The sequence below is a fragment of the Penaeus chinensis genome, chromosome 36, assembly GCF_019202785.1.
Source record: "Penaeus chinensis breed Huanghai No. 1 chromosome 36, ASM1920278v2, whole genome shotgun sequence".
Classification (NCBI taxonomy): Eukaryota; Metazoa; Arthropoda; class Malacostraca; order Decapoda; family Penaeidae; genus Penaeus; species Penaeus chinensis.
Window position 1 is genome coordinate 21,846,885 of NC_061854.1, and position 17,500 is coordinate 21,864,384.

General features: G+C 38.1%; 2 protein-coding genes across 3 annotated transcripts in view; one reads left to right on the forward strand and one right to left on the reverse strand.

Annotated features, from left to right (window-relative positions):
- Positions 1 to 1,582, forward strand: part of LOC125044665 — a 6,556-nt gene extending 4,974 nt beyond the window's left edge. For both annotated transcript variants that reach the window (XM_047641463.1, XM_047641462.1), the window contains exon 6: positions 371 to 1,582. In XM_047641463.1, the coding sequence (XP_047497419.1) occupies positions 371 to 711 (341 nt within the window). In that variant the 3' untranslated portion in view covers positions 712 to 1,582. The remainder of the gene's footprint in view (positions 1 to 370) is intronic.
- LOC125044663 (E3 ubiquitin-protein ligase MYCBP2-like) overlaps positions 1 to 17,500 on the reverse strand; it is a 100,520-nt gene that overhangs the window by 61,002 nt on the left and 22,018 nt on the right. Inside the window, 21 exon segments of the mRNA XM_047641460.1 lie at positions 2,765 to 2,909; positions 3,298 to 3,510; positions 3,630 to 3,819; positions 5,844 to 5,928; positions 6,327 to 6,517; positions 6,931 to 7,168; positions 7,315 to 7,493; positions 7,686 to 8,027; positions 8,894 to 9,085; positions 9,486 to 9,710; positions 10,422 to 10,570; positions 10,794 to 10,934; positions 11,133 to 11,265; positions 11,517 to 11,585; positions 13,511 to 13,694; positions 13,997 to 14,088; positions 15,484 to 15,618; positions 15,927 to 16,054; positions 16,244 to 16,388; positions 16,657 to 16,813; positions 17,391 to 17,500. The exon segment at positions 17,391 to 17,500 is cut by the window's right edge and continues 50 nt beyond it. Coding sequence (XP_047497416.1) covers positions 2,765 to 2,909; positions 3,298 to 3,510; positions 3,630 to 3,819; positions 5,844 to 5,928; positions 6,327 to 6,517; positions 6,931 to 7,168; positions 7,315 to 7,493; positions 7,686 to 8,027; positions 8,894 to 9,085; positions 9,486 to 9,710; positions 10,422 to 10,570; positions 10,794 to 10,934; positions 11,133 to 11,265; positions 11,517 to 11,585; positions 13,511 to 13,694; positions 13,997 to 14,088; positions 15,484 to 15,618; positions 15,927 to 16,054; positions 16,244 to 16,388; positions 16,657 to 16,813; positions 17,391 to 17,500 — 3,443 coding nt within the window.

The following is a 17,500-nucleotide window of genomic DNA, read 5'->3' on the forward strand; positions in this document are numbered from 1 at the left end:
AAATGATAGGAGAGAGTTAGGGGTGAGAGTTAGAGAGGAGGAGACAGAAAAAGAAAGAAAGAAAGGGGAAGAAAAACTTTAAATTAAATAATAAAGAAAGAAAGAAAAAAAGAGACAGAGTTGAGAGAGAAAGAGAGAGAGTGATATAAAGAATAAGAGAAAGTGATATAAAGAATGAGAGAGAGATAGAGAGATAGAGATAGAGAGAGAGAGAGAGAGAGAGAGAGAGAGAGAGAGAGAGAGAGAGAGAGAGAGAGAGAGAGAGAGAGAGAGAGAGAGAGAGAGAGAGAGAGAGAGAAAGAGAGAGAAAGAGAGAGAGAGTGCATGCAACATTCAGCAAAAAGCATTAATTTTCTGTACTTTTCCACAGGTCAAGGTGCTTGGGCAATGGTCCAGCCAGATCCCAAGAGATACCAAGAAACAGAAATACATATTGTCTTTGACAATGCCCAAGAGATGAAAGACTTTGGCAGATGTTCTCAATACAGTGATGGAAATGTTTCCACTAGAAGAATAAAGAGCATTAAAAGTAAAGACAATAAGCATGATAGCAGCGCCTATGACACAGAGGTTGCAGGGAGACCAGATGAAACTCAAGAAGGCCAAGAAAGCAGCCAAAGAGAAAAGAATACCAAAATCACTGACAGCATAGAGATGAAACAAGACCAATATTTGCGCCAATCTTGCCCCGCCCTAACTCTCCCTGATTAACTGAAAGCTGTAATGAAATGTTCATGTCTGGGATTGACTGCATTGTTCAGGTACATTGCATGGTAACCATCTATATATATCTTTTTTATCTCAGTTTGTAAGGTCTCTCTGAAATCCTTATATAGATGATAAATCAAATCTAGCTTTGTATGTATATATAACAAAAACAATAACTTGTTTCCTAACTTTGTAAACATGAAAAACAAGGCCATGAACTTGTTTTCAATGGCTTTCAGGGATTATGACTTTCTGTATTTTAATTACAGAAAATATATATGATACAACACTAGTTGCACAAGAGTGACAGAATTATCAAACAAATTATGAAATGTTTCAGCTGACATGGATATTCCATAAAGAGGATATTTACACAAATTAAAAAATATGAAATACTAGAAATCTCTGGGTGTCAGTCATTTTGGTGACTTCTGGCAACCACCTAGCCTTTTAGCCAGGGAGTCCACTATGTATAGCAGAACTTCCCACTCACTGGCCTATAGCGCAACCTGTCACAATAAGTTTTTTTTCATGACAGTTATAGGCGTGCCTGGCAGTAAGAGGTTCATAAAGCGGAAGAAATAAATGTTTAAAATCATGAAAATCATAAGATTTCTGTAACTATTGTGATAAATCAAAAAAAATACAAGATATGAAGCAAAATGATGGTTGTCCTTACAACCAAATAGACTGCAGAGTGAGAGTGACTTGTATGAATATACTGGAACATATACATTCAAGGAAAGAAATGTAAACTTTTTATTTAAAACTTATAATGGTAGATTAGTAAGTGAAGTGATGATTTGCATCTTTATGGCAGATATGTACTTAACCCAATGTCGCTGGGGAAAATGAATAAATTTTAAAAATATTTTTTGTGAAATGTCTCTGCACATAGATGGCTCTGCTATTGCTTAGCCACAAAGGAGTTAATTAGTAGCCCTTGTGACCTTACTTGATTTCACTTTTCCTTGAACTGACAGGAAAAATGTATTTTTTACTAATGCTATGAATATCGATGTTATTCTTATTATAAAAATTAAAATTACTATAATGATATAAACATTAGTAACAACAAAATAAGATAACTTAAGATATTTTCGTAAACCAAAGAAAAGGGTAAACGGGTGACACAGGCAGTACTCGTAATTGGCTCAATGGTGACTTAGTATAGGTGTAGCCATCTATGTGTAAAAACAATTAAACAAGTAAACTCACAGTGGGCATGGCATACACGCACACTTCATGCCCGTCGGCCTTGGGTTAATACTTAATTCAGATAATCTCAGTGCACGATATGGCACAATTTTGAAAACGATATAAATCTTTTTTGCATGAATGGAGAGTTATGAGAGCAATACATATATCTATATTTTTGGTCTGTGTGTTGAGCTATGAAATCTATATATATATATATTTTCTTTGAGTGTAGATTACATGAATGGGTATATAAGGATGACCTTATGTGTGTAAATCTGAATTTTCTAAGCAATCTTTATATATACAGTGTAAAGATGGTGAGGGTTCCATCTTCACTTACTCATATGCAACATTTTCAAAGAAATTGCACACAAAAAAGGCTCAGTACTCATTGTTCATTACCTTTCACTTTATTTTGAAGCACTGAAGAGTTTTCAATAACTTGTAAAATATCTTGCAATATTATTAACCTCCAGCAATTGATTCCCTTACATTTATTCACTACTATTAAGAAAAAGAAAATAAAAAATAAAAAAACAAAAAACAAAGAAAGAAAGAATAAAAAAAAAAAAAAATGAAAAGACAACAAACACAAAAACAAAAAGTAAAAGTTTCTGTATGACCATGGTTGCAACAGGCACAACAATGTCTCCTTCACTGTGTCTGCAAAATCAAAACCATCTCAGCTAAGAAGATGGCATATCTTGTAACAAACAGTAACCTCTTTCAGCTATAAAAAAAGAAAAAGAAAAAGAAAGAGAAAGAAAAAACTATTAAAAATATCAACACACAATTGATGACTTCTTTTAGTGATCCAGTCAGGAATTATAGTCAAGGGTTTCCTAGGTAGTCTTACCTGAATGGAATGACGCCATCGAGAGCTTGGTGAATAGTTGGAGGGTGTGAGAGGGCAAACCCTTTACTCAGTAGCCCTGGGTGAGCTCGATACACCTGCAGTGACATTTCCTCAACTAGTTCCATATCCTCATCCAATTCATCACCTGGTTACAACAAACAAAAAATTGGTTAGAAATTCATAAAACGAGGGAGAAAATGAGAAGAATCTTAATCCCTATAATCTGGATGACATGACCCTCTCACCATGGAAAAATCTCTCCACAGGTGCACAAACTTCTTGGAGGGTGATTAGACTCATTTGGCATTTTGAAAGGGGCTTGAGCAATATTCACATCAATAAACAAATGTATATGGCAAAATTGGCAAAAAAGCTGAAAATGCCCAGTACCCAGCAGAGCAGCTTGGATTTTGGGCCGTGTGATTTCCGTGAGGCAACCAGATCCAAGGGGTTAAGTATGTCTACAAGAAATTTAAAATCTTGAATATTTCAGAGATCTAATTCCTTAAGAAACATAAAATTTGTGAGGTTACCTGCAATAGGTGGTAAGCACAGGTCCTTCTTGATAAGGGATGCTGAACACAGCCCTCCCAAGTAAGACAACTCTTTCTCCAAGTGTCTTAGAGAATCTGGAGGAGTTGGTGGCCACTCGTAACCCACAATGAGGACCCGAAAACCGTATGTGTTGGCTCTTTCGTCTTTTACATAATCAGAAGCGGTTTCTAAGGAGAACATGACCTCATGTCCTGCAAAAAGAAAATGTCTGTAAGAACTACTGGTTTTGACATACATTCAGTGCATATAATAACATCCGTATAATAGCAAAATACAATGAATGGTGTAAGAAAGAAAAGAAAAGATTCACCTGGAAGAATTACTGTCTGGTGTGGCCAGTTCTGAGTACCAGAAAATTTATTCAGAACAGCCCAGTATGGAGGAGGAGCTCCCTCTTGGTCCTGCGACACAGCTGTTCCTCGCTCTTGGCCATCGCTGTATATGGGCAGCCCACCTGTACCAATGTCTACCTCTGTACTGCTCAGGCTTGGTACGTACACCTGGTAATGAATATGCCTTAATTAATTCACTGAAAAATATTGACTCTTCTGCTCTTTTGCTATAAAAATTAACATAAGCATGCAATTCACTAGGTAATCCAATGGTCATAATATTAATGTGGCATGCGGCTGCACGCCAAAGCGCTACGAGCCGGTGATTCAGCTTGATGTACCAAAACTCCCGCACTCAAAGTCGGTACATTGCCATTGAACGCCAAAGCGTAGAGTTTTTTTTAGTTTTCTTCACCCGTCACCAAGGGGTTAAAAACTGGTTGGTGACTTGCAGCATAGGATTGGAGTTTGTATGGAAATGTTTGAAAACTATGAAGGGTTTCTTCACTTTAATCCATCAGTGACGGTGATTTCTGGCAAACGTCTTGCTGTTGGGAGAGGGAATCCCTCGACGCATGTCACCACGCATCAAACAGGGACAAGATAGAATTGGGTAAACTAACAAGGACTATAAATAAAAAGAAGAGAGAAGATGTACGGAAATTCAATACTCAAATAAATGAAATAATGATCTCATTTATCAGCATGAAAACAGCTAAAAAGACTCGGAACAGGGAGAAATAAAATGTATGCAATAAAGAAACCAGACAGAAAAGTGATATATAATAAGAATGAAATCATAAGAGTAATGAAAAACTTTAAAAGGGATCTATCCAACTCAAATCAACAGCCACAAATAGAACTTGTATCTCTGACAGTCTGGATTCTAACTAGCCTAGAAAACAGGCAGGCTTCCACAGTGGATTCTCATCAACAGATCACATCCACACACTTACACAAATAAGAGAAAAAATAAACAAATACAAGAAATCCTGATTACGAAAAGCCATTTGACTGTACAAATACCTGGAGTAATGGCTATTCGAAGACAGGGAATAGAGGAGGTATATTATAAAATGTTGGAAGATATATATAAAGATGTGATAGAGACCATCAAGCTCCACACGAAAACCAATAAAATACCAATTAAAAAGCTGTTAGACAGCTTGCCTTGAGGAAATTTTCAAGAAGCTAGAATGGAATGAAAAGGGTATCAAAATAGGAGACAAATACCTAAACAATCTAAGATTTGCAAATGATATTGTTCTCTTTAGTGAATCTGCAAATGAAATACAGCAACTCAGAGAAAGTCTGAAAATAGGCGTGATAACCGCTCGAAATGTGGCGTGCGGCGGTGTACCAAAGTGCCCCGAGGCAGTGATTCGGCTTGATGTACCGAACTCACATGCTCAAAGTCAGCGCATTGCTGTGGTTCAACAGAGCGTAGTTTTTTTTTTTTTTTTTGTTTTCTACACCTGTCACCAATGGGTTAAGGATAAACAATTAAAAGACTAAGGTCATGTTCAACAGCAGAGTTCAATTCGAACAGACACATGTAGAAGGTGAAGTGCTAGAGGTAGTGGACAAGTATATATACGCCTAGGGTGGAGCACCTTCAGCAGACATAGTAGCATACTAAGAGGCTCCTTACCATTATGTTTAAAAAGAAAAGTGTTTAACCAATCCTCCCAGTTATGATCTATGGATCAGAAACATGGACTAGAATCAAATTACTAGAAAGGAAACTAACAAGTGCCCAGAGAGGGATGGAGAGGTTGATGCTGGGAATTATACATGTGCGCGCGCGCACACACACACACACACACACACACACACACACACACACACACACACACACACACACACACACACACACACACACACACACACACACACACACACACACACACACACACACACATATATACAAAGAGATATATATTTTTCCTCTGTTGCAAATTTTTCATTATCAACATTAGCATATGATCTGAAACATGTAGAGGGTGAATGCTAATCGCCATTACACAGATACCTGATTTTCCATGTGAAACAACAGATTTAATGATAATTGCATTGACTTGTGTGCCGGGCAGTGTGTCTTGCATCTTGTGCAAATACTGTGGATTTATATCAACTTTAATCCAGAATAAACTTTTATGATGCATACAGAAGAAGCCTATAGTGTGCATCACCTGTAATGAGTCCTCTGGCTGAGCAGTACCACATTGGGGGTCGAACTCCAACGTCATCCATTGAACAGAGCTGGGGAAACTCACTCTGCAAATTACAAACAATCATTCCTTATAAAATCTGTTCAGAATTTGAAATAAGAATTTATCTAAAGTTGCAATATTATGTTACTGTAACAACTAACAAAATATGGAATATATCTATACTATGAAGTAATATGGTATAGTTAATCATTTTATGTGAGAAGTTTTTTTTTTAGAAGTATTTTTCTAGCAATACTAACTACAAGGGTAAAACATGATAATTAACCCTTAAACGACCGTATTAGAAATCTCTCGGCATCATTGACTCTGGCGATTTTGGTATCTCTCCTGCCATTTGGAGCAAGAGTCTGCTATAGCCATACCCGGCAGATCAATCGGTTTGTTATGATGGCTATACACATGACCCGGCAGAAACAGGTTAAACCAAGAAGGCCTACTTACCTATAATTGGCCACAGTAGCTGGCTTATAAGGGTGATCACTCTCAACCCAGGCATAGTGGTGGCTGGTGGTGGTGTGGCAACCCTCTATTGTTTCTGGGATGGCTGTCTGTTGTGTGACAAGGCTCAGGTTGTTTAGTGCCGCTACATGGGGCAAGATTTCCTGGATTAGACCAAGCACTGTTACGGCACTCTGTAAAAAAAATTATACAGAATAATCATTTACTTTCTTTTGCACTGCATGTCAATAAATCAACCTTTAACTTCTATTCACCAAAATTGTGGCTTGCCATGCACTGTGGAGTAACCCCTATTCACCAGGATTGTGCATGGACTGTCAAAAACTGGTGTTCTTTTTCATCTTTTTCACTATCCTGCCTCTTTCCTTCATGCAAATGGAATGTAATGAGTGTGATGTATTAATTCTAGAACTGCATGTCATATTTCACCCACATTTTTTGTTCTACATTTCCCCTCCACATAGCATACTGTTCTGTATCAAAGTTTAACTTCAGGTTCATAATTGTCTTCATTTTATTTATACATCTGGATATTTGAAAAAAAAAATTCAATATATTTTTAACAGTTTTATATGAGATAACTCACCCTTGGATCTGATGTGGCAACAGGCCCAATATGTGACAAGACCAGTGGAAGCAACATGGTTATAAGGGGGGCTGTCCCTAATACCTCCACAGCTGTCTCGTCACCTACCCCCAGGCCCATGATCATCAACTCAGTTGCTACCCGCACAATGCTCCCCACCATTGCTAAAGCAGACTTTCGTGCTTGCTGCTCAGCTATTTCTCTTGTACTCTGCTGACTTTCTGGGTCTTGAGGAGTACTGAAAATATTCAAGGGAAATAAGTAAATCTATCTTTCTATATAAAAACATGCCTATTTATGGTAAACATATATGGGCAAGAAATTAACCTTTATAAATGATTACCTCAATGGTCTGCGATACTTTTAAACTCTAGTCTAATTCACCTGTAATACATTATGTGAGGAATCTGGCCTCTGATGTGATTAGTTCCGTTGACTGATAAGCTACAAGCTGAAAATGTGAAGGTGGTGCCATCGGGTCCCTTGACTGATGCAAGGCCCCCATCACCATTGCTAGTTCTTCCACCATGATTGCAAAGTCTAATTGCATATTTCACCCCTTCCTGTTAAAAGACAAATCCAATATCAATGCTGAGTGTCATAAACTACAGTACAATGACTGGTATCTACTACAACTATAATGCAATATATGATGAAAAGAAGATAAACTGCTTTTAAAGACATATAAAATGGAATAGTAAAGTTAAAGTAAATGTCTTCATGGTTCATAATCACAAGACAGCAAGTTTTCTTACCTTGACTGGTACTGGGCGTTCAAATTTGATCTCAACAATATCCGCAACCGAGTCATCTGGCCCAAAGGTACCTCTGGCCACCTCCATGACACTCCACCTCTCCATGGTGTGAGATGGGTCCTGGCCACCTCCTCCACTCTCATCCATCAGCTCCACCTCATAATCATAGGTGCCCACTCCACCATAAACACATACACCAGCAATAACGATGCCTGGTCTGTCCACGGCAAAGCAGATGGCATCTGGAGATCCATTGCCAGTGTTCCATGTCCGGCTCTGAGATGTCCGTGTGAACCTAGATGTTGTGATGTGCAGGACACGGCCACCAGCAGGAACTTCACCCTAGAGATAAAAGGAAATATTAGATAAAACTAAATAAATAAATAAATAAAAAGATATTGGATGTGCTGCATACAATGAAGATATTACACATCTTTTTGGGTATACAGCAATTTCCTTCAATAAACGTGTTCTTAAGTATAGGCTACTGACCCCAAAATTGTCCTGAGTGAAATCATGCTTTACAAATGAGGGTATGTGGATCCAAAGGTGTTCTCAGATCAATTGCTCAAAAATGCATTTATTAAATATTTTGTTAGCTTTAACTTTCATTTGTAACATAAGCATCTACATGTTCACATTAAAGCAGTACTATTCCATATTGAAATTCATGATACAGATGAAAGTTTAAACTGACTAAACATCTAATAAAATACACACTAACCGATATATACCTGGAGAGAGAGAGAGAGAGAGAGAGAGAGAGAGAGAGAGAGAGAGAGAGAGAGAGGGAGAGAGGGAGAGAGAGAGAGAGAGAGAGAGAGAGAGAGAGAGAGAGAGAGAGAGAGAGAGAGAGAGAGAGAGAGAGAGAGAGAGAGAGAGAGAGAGAGAGACAGAGAGAGAGACAGAGAGAGAGACAGAGAGAGAGAGAGAGAGAGAGAGAGAGAGAGAGAGAGAGAGAGAGAGAGAGAGAGAGAGAGAGAGAGAGAGAGAGAGAGAGAGAGAGAGAGAGAGAGAGAGAGAGAGAGAGAGAGAGAGAGAGGCAGAGAGGCAGAGAACAGAGAGACAGAGAGACAGAGAGAGAGAGAGAGAGAGAAGAGAGAAGAGAAGAGAAGAGAAAGAGAAAGAGAAAGAGAGAGAGAAAGAGACAGACAGACAAAGAAATAATAAAAAATATATTTATAAAAACAAACAAACAATAAACCCACTTCAGCAGAGTTTGTCTCAGCTGAGAGTTCTGCAACTGTTGCGGCCAGGAGGAGGCAAGTGTTGTGAACAAGGGCTGGCAGAGGAACAACTCTCTCTCCTCGTAATGCCTGCCGCACACTTCCACAAGCAACTCCCAGAAGGCGATCTAATACTTCACGGAAAGTCCATACAATCCCTACACCATTGTCCACCTGAAATAATTATGTTTTGTGGTAAGAATGTTAGATAAATAAACCATAGATTACGGAAAAAAAATATATATATATGAATAATTAATACAATGTATATATATATATATATATATATATATATATATATATATATATATATATATATATATATATATATATATATGCAAATAGATAACAAAGGGAGAATCAAGAAAACAAGTAAATATGACAAAGGCCTTTTCATTCTTTAGGGTATGCCCCAAAGAATCAATACAGCAAAAAGGCCTTTGGCATATTTTTGAGTTAAAAACACACACACACACACACACACACACACACACACACACACACACACACACACATGTATGAATCAAACATCTCATCCTTCACTGAAATAATAAAGAAGGAGTTCTTAACTCACATGGGTTTTGTAAGTCATATGCTCTACCAGTAAGGGATATCGGTAAAGATCCCCAGGCTGGAGGGTAGAGAGCGCAGCATTGTCAGCAGGTGAGGGTCGGTGGGTGACCTCTGTGTCTGGGTCAGTGAGGATGGGGCAGGTGGCTCGAAGTTTGACTGTTGGTGAGCACAGTGAAGCAAGGACAGCACTCAGCAGGCGGTCACTGTCTCGACTTTCTTCCATGCTCTGAGAAATAAATGTTTAATTCTACCAATCATCAAATGCTAACATTCATATAGCATTCCTATATTACATCACTAAGAGAGCTGTTCCTATCAACTTTTTAATTTCCAGCAAATGACAGAAACCATGACATTCTTGCTTCACAAAACTTTATCTTGAAGTTAAATGAATACATACTTTGCACACTTGCATTGTACATTAGTATAAAAAGTCTAACATACATCATAAATGCTACAAAATGATAAAAATTAAAGTAAATAGTTCAACTTGTTGGTCTGAGCGGTAGTGATCACTGTTTACTCTTGTGTGATTTTCCTCCCCATACAGCCTCCCTTGTTCTCATCATATCTTTCATAATGCAACATATTTTATGGAAAACAGGATTCACTCTTTTCAAAGAAAGCAAAACAAATTCTCACATAAAACAATGTTCTGTGAAAAATAAAAGTGCCTCTAATTTTGTCACTGTCAAACATCAGCTATGTTACCGCATCAGGAGATAAGTCACATAACTATCCACATCCTGAAGGGCTATGAGTGAAAATTTGAGAAGGATCCTTGAAACAATCTACTAAATATTCTGATCTCTTATAAATTTTATATAACTAATCACTTGTTATTACATGATTGCACATTGTGTCACCAATAATAAATGGTGCAACACACATGAATTACCAGCAATGAATATACAAATCTCAGTTTCAGGCAACTTACTTTATTGACGACATCCCTGGAGAGGAGTAGGTCACACAAGCAAGCCCACTTTAACTGACCAGTTGGATAGAATGCATGGAAACATGATACAAAAGTCTTGTGGCATTCATCTAATACTGATACAACCATACGTGTTAATGGTCCTGTTTCTGAAAGGTATAAAAATAAATGAAAAACTACTTTTACAAAAAAAAAAAAAAAGAAAATGAAAAAGAAAAAAGTCTAATATATACCTGCAGCTTTCAAGATCCAGACACAAAAATGAAGTTTATTCTGTAATTATTGCAACAGGATTTCATTAAAAACATGAGAAATATAAAAACAGATTTATGCACACACATAAAGACAAGTATATGAAGAAACCATTCTTACCTCTACCATTCCGCATCTTTCCCTTGCGAGATGGATAGGGAGCTGGCACTGGGTCAGATAACATCTGTCTCAGGAGACCTCTGACATCTGCTACACTCTCTGCAAGGCAGCCTTTCTCGCCATTGGCTCTCAATGTTCGCACTAATTGAAAATAGAATATGCCATTATGAAGCTATAAGCCTTTATATTCCATAACTAATGGAACTCACAACTTATGAATTAGGTTAAACATTTTTGTACATCCTTTTTTTTTTTTTTTATTTCAAGGGAAAAAAAATCAAATAACAAAGAAACAACCTTATCCTCAAAATAAAGGTTATCATCCTTTCTGAAACTCACCTGAATTTGGATAGACTTCATTGATATAGATCCTTAGTAGACGCAGACAAGCACAACAGATATACACCAAGCGCTGGAGATCAAGCATAGCAACAGTAGGGCTGGCTCCTGTGTTTCCAACATGACTAAATTGCTACAAAAGAAGTAAAAGAGGTTTAGAAAAGATGATTTACATGTACTGCAGTACAAAAACATCCTAGGTAAATGTTTTTCAGCTTTCCAAAAATGAAACACAACATTCCAGGAAAAAAGTAACCATTATGAATTTTTTTTTCTTTATTAAATTTTGAAAAATTATGGGATTTGTAATAGGATTCTATGTAAGTATCCAGGCAAGTAAATGAATACTTACAGTACAAGAACAGGATTGTACTGATAACTTACTTCTCCAACACAGGATCTCAATGTGGACCAAGCCCAGCCTAATAAATCAAGCAATGATTGGAAAACATCCTGAAAGTTAAGAAAGAAATGTATATCAGGAATTATTATTCAAGATATGCCCATATGTTGCATGTGGAACACATACAGAAAGATTATACAAAGAGCAATATGTAGAAAGGGTTCAATCTTTCTCCCTGGATAAAAATCTTTTAACTATATATAACACTAATCCCTTATGTTCTCTGGCAGCTTGCACGGAATAGGTCTAACATCAACTACAAGAATGAGGGGAGGGGTAGAAAGGTGGAGGTAGTAGGATGTCTAGCTCACAGAAGTCCAAGCCATCACCAGGAAGGAGTGCACTAATTTTTTAGTCAACTGTGGCTTGTAGAAACCATTCTAGTCTAATCAACCCCGGGTGACGTGACCATCATGTCATGAAAAAATCTGGCCCGTGGGGCTGGTGACACGAACATTCCATCACGGGAAAATCTGGCTGTAGGCTGGGTTATGTGAACCTACTGCCATGAGCGCTTAGGATGAAGGCCAAGGTGATGGAAAAGACTTGCCTCAAGTACACTTATGGACTTATTTGGCAATTTTGCATTATTCCCATCAATATATGAGTGTGGAATGTAATGTCCGTGAGCCATGACTAGAAGAGAGCTGGCTCCATTTAGGAAGCCATTTCCATGCTCAGCTTTGTATTCCTGGTGCCATGAGCAGCAATGCAGGTTGTATTACAGAAAATTGAATATTAAGAAGTAGAAGAAGAAGAAGAAGAGTAATAAAAATAAGAAACTTATGCAGAAAAAGAGATATCAGGAGTAGAAGCAAAGTGTCTTAACACTGCACATGTTTTTGTGAGGGTAGGGCCTACAAGCCATACATCTGGGAGAGTTGCCACTCAAGTAAGCCTTATGACTGGATTTTGGGATGTGTGGGCAGTAAGACACCCTGATCCAAAAGACACATGTATATCGATTAAGCATAATTCTCTATAGTACGGATACATTCATTAGAGATTAAGTCCCAAACTCAACATCACAAAATTTATGAAACAATCCAAGTTGCTGTGTGACTGGGCAACTGCCTGTGGTAAGGGGTTGATGACACCCCCAAGCAATTATTGTTTTCACCTTGGTATGTGCGACAAGATAGAGCTGAAACTCAGGACGACTGAGTGGACTTAGGCTGTGAGTGGTGTTTTCTACAATCTTATTCCTTTATCTGTCTGCAGAATATTTCATATCATGACGACTACAATTTTTTTGTCCTCTAAAAGAATATTATCTTCACTTTGCCCTAGCTTAGTGTGTTCATACCATAAAGATTAACCAACTTAAGTTTTACTTTATTTCAAACTTTTGTAGGTCATTCAGCTAATGTGTTGCAAAGAATATTTGTGAAAAACAGCATTGTTTTTGAGAATTCAAGCAAAATCTAATGTCTTTTATGATAACATCAACCCAGTGAGTATCAGATGTCCAGGCCTCTTAACACCCACACTGGCTTCCTGCTGTATAGAGAGAGAGGAAATGGAGACTTTGCACACCATTTTCTGGAAACATGCATTATTGATTGTTGAACTTTGAAACTGATAGGCTCATTTATTATTATTCATAGGGAAAGCACAAAGTTCTAGATTGACATAATTTTTTTCTTAGACATCATCCCTCTACTTATACAGCATTTCTTGAATGTCACTGAAATGGACAAAAGAAAAGAGAAAAAGACATAGAATAAGAAAAAGTTCAGCTAATTAAAAAAAAATAATGATACCTGGAAAATTGTAGGACTAGACTGATTCAGAGCAGTGATATGTAATCTTACTGAATTTTCTACCTAATATGGAAATAAACTGTTTGACTTCCATTTGTGGGGTGCAACTTCCATTTCTTAATGCACCCTATACCTATGCCAAATCTCATTCAAGCCTGAGGGAATCCAATTACATTCTACAGGTAACAACTGGTAAATCCTTTTAAACTTACATTTCTGACAGTCATGAAGAATGCCTTGCAGAGAATGGGAATAGGTTCTGTGGAGTCCTGTGTGGGCCGGGGGGCGACAGCACCTTCCTGGGAGGTTATACGATAGAGCAGCTGCGGAATCTGACCCGCATTTACATCCGTCCCATTGTTGGATTTCTTGGATGACTTGAAGTAGAAAATGACCCTGGAAAGTATATGATTTTTTGTTCTTTACTGGTTTGTACTAATATCATGAATACTGTTTCATGATGAACACTGCTGAATATGAAAAAATGGAAGAGGCAATAAGGAAAAAAGTAAAACAGCAAAAAAGAGGAGTGAATAAAAAAAGAAGAAGAAGAAGAGAAAAAAAAGGAAAGAAAGGAAAAAAAGAGAGAAAAAAAGGAAAAGCATGGTTACGATTGATTATAAGATATAACATACATATCTAAACAATATAGGCCAAACACATAACAGTTATAACTACTCAACAGCACAGTGACTTACTGGTCTTCTGTTGTGACCATACTCTGACCTGAAGAACCACAATCACTACTTGGTCCACTCACTCGAGCCCAGGCCACATACCATTTATTGGCCTGAAGGAAAAAGTTTATGTCAGTATTTTAAAGCATTTGAATAGGTATATGAACATAGTAATAAAAAAACAATATGATAATTATACCAAAAAAAAAGAAAGAAAGAAAGAAAAAAAATAGATGACAAACATGGAATAGTAGTGAGATTATATATACATGAACTAGGTCATTAAGTACAGCCATGAATAAATGAAAACAAAAAAAATTAACCAGCACTTTCAATATTCCAACATGATGATGGGGATGGGGGAGAGGGAGGGGGAGGGGGAGGGAGAGAGAGAGAAGAGAAGAGAGAGAGAGAAGAGAGAGAGAAGAGAGAGAGAAGAGAGAGAGAAGAGAGAGAGAGAGAGAGAGAGAGAGAGAGAGAGAGAGAGAGAGAGAGAGAGAGAGAGAGAGAGAGAGAGAGAGAGAGGAGAGAGAGAGAGGAGAGAGAGAGAGAGGAGAGAGAGAGAGAGGAGAGAGAGGAGAGAGAAGTGAGAAGGAAGGAAGGAAGGAAGGAAGGAAGGAAGGAAGGGAGGAGGGAGGGAGGGAGAGAGAGAGAGAGAGAGAGAGAGAGAGAGAGAGAGAGAGAGAGAGAGAGAGAGAGAGAGAGAGAGAGAGAGAGAGAGGAGAGAGAGAGAGGAGAGAGAGAGAGGAAAGAGAGAGAGGAGAGAGAGAGAGAGAGAGAAAGGAGAGAGAGGAGAGAGAGGAGAGAGAGGAGAGAGAAGTGAGAAGGAAGGAAGGAAGGAAGGAAGGAAGGAAGGAAGGAAGGAAGGAGGGAAGGAGGAGGGAGGGAGGGAGGGAGGGAGGGAGAGAGGGAGAGAGAGAGGGCAGGAGGGATGGAGGGAGAGAGAGAGATAGAGAGGGAGAGAGAGAGATACAGAGAGAGAGAGAGAGAGAGAGAGAGAGAGAGAGAGAGAGAGAGAGAGAGAGAGAGAGAGAGAGAGAGAGAGAGAGAGAGAGAGAGAGAGAGAGAGAGAGAGAGAGAGAGAGAGAGAGAGAGAGAGAGAGAGAGAGAGAGAGAGAGAGAGAGAGAGAGAGAGAGAGAGAGAGAGAGAGAGAGAGAGAGAGAGAGAGAGAGAGAGAGAGAGAGAGAGAGAGAGAGAGAGAGAGAGAGAGAGAGAGAGAGAGAGAGAGAGAGAGAGAGAGAGAGAGAGAGAGAGAGAGAGAGAGAGAGAGAGAGAGGGCAGGAGGGATGGAGGGAGAGAGAGAGAGCAGGAGGGATGGAGGGAGAGAGAGAGATACAGAGAGAGAGAGAGAGAGAGAGAGAGAGAGAGAGAGAGAGAGAGAGAGAGAGAGAGAGAGAGAGAGAGAGAGAGAGAGAAAGAGAGAGAGGGGGAAATGGAGAGACGAAGCACATGAGTGAGTGAATGATTGAATGAAGGAGAAAGAATATTGATGTCCTTCCTGACAAACCTGCACTGGCACTGGTTCATCAAAGAGCATGGGATACTTTTGTCGAGCACCACATTCATACAGCATTTCCTCAGTCTCCGCTAACAATTCTCCATCAGTTTCCTGATCACCTCCTTCTATGCCAAGCTCAAAAAGCTGAGAATAAAGAATCAGATTCAATTAGATGAACCACAATACTTCCTAGAAAACAATTATATCATGATCAAATTACACCTACTTAAAAAATGTACTACAGTAACATAGGTGACTTCCTTTTATAATACAAAAGCTACCCTTTAGATATTTACCAGCAATTATAAGATTTGAGCTATCTTTATGAAGAAAAAACAAAGAAAACAACAAGGAAACACTCATGCACACGCACATCAACCCACCCACACACACACCCACACCCACACATAAAAACAAAAAAAAGGGAACAAACAAAAACCTGTAACTCTTACCTTGATCTTTCCCATGTATTCTCCTCTGCCCCCAAAAAGTCCAAAGCCACCAATAAGAACATCTGTATCACACATAAACCTGATGGCCTCAATAGAGTGGCCAGAATAACCCCAACCTCCACCATGACCTGTAGAAATGAAGGGAAATCACTGAGTAACATAGGGTTATATCTTGTGAAGGTTTTCTTAGAGACATTTTGTTGCAGGTATTTGGTAGAAAACAGTAAACATAATGGAATTTCATACACCATATAATCTTTTCCTATCATATCTGGTCCATTACAAAACACAGTACAAAAATAATAGAAGTGGCTCACTATCAAATCTGTTGACTGGCGTGAAGTCTTCCCTTGTATACACTCTTACGGTAGCGACTGTCTGGGGATCATCTTCTATCACAGTTAGTCCATGCTCATGCGCCCATGTAACAGTATCAATGCATGACAGCATGTGTAGTGCCACCTGGTAGATAATAAGAGAACAATAATACTTAAGGAACCCAAAATTTGGAAATATCATTTTGCTAAAAGTAACATATCCTGTAAACTAATAATTGTACCACTGGGATTCATGAAATTATCATTTATATATATATATATATATATATATATATATATATATATATATATATATATATACACACACACACACACACACACATATATATATATATATATATATATATATATATATATATATATATATATATACTGTAAAAAAAATTACACACCTGTGCCCGAGATACTTGGTACTCTGGCAAGATGGGCAGAGAGAGTTCTGGAGAGAGAAGGTCCCGTAAACCATCCTGTGTCCCTCCATTGTTGAGCCTCTGGGCCTCAGCGGCCACAATGTTGTAACAACGGACTTCTTGACTACTGTTGTCATAGCTATAGAAAAAAGGCAAAGTTTGAGAATTTTTCCAAGATATCATAAGTTTCACTTTAGAGTTTCATTTCACATAAACCTGTTAACCCAATGCCGAATTAACTTGTTTAATTGTTTTTACACATAGATGGCTACACTTATACTAAGTCACCAATGAGCCAATTACGAGTAATGCCTGTCTCACCTGTTTACCCTTTTCCTAAATTTTACGTTATCTTATTTTGCTGTTATCTTTATTGTGGTAATTATAATGACTATAATACAAAAAAACACCATTGATATTTGTAACACTAGTAAAAAATACTTCTGCCAATTATAGGAAAGGTGAAAGGTCACAAGGTCTACTAATTGACTCCTTTGTGGCTAAGCACTAGCTGACTGAGAGACATTTCACAGAGACATTTCACAAATATATAAAAAATGAGCACAGCATTTTCCCCATTTTTTATTCATTTTCCTCGGTGGCATGTGGTTAATGAAACTGGTCTAATGTTAAAAATTGAAATGTATCAATACAAGCAGTTAACTTGCTATAATATAAAGAAAAGAAGAAGAAAACAAAGAAAATACATCTATTACCTCCAGAGCACATTGTAAACAGGATCCAGACACATGGTATGGCCACCAACATTTATCTGGTCTGCTGTGGAGAAGCTGCGACACTGTCCGTCAGAACGGCTAATTACTAA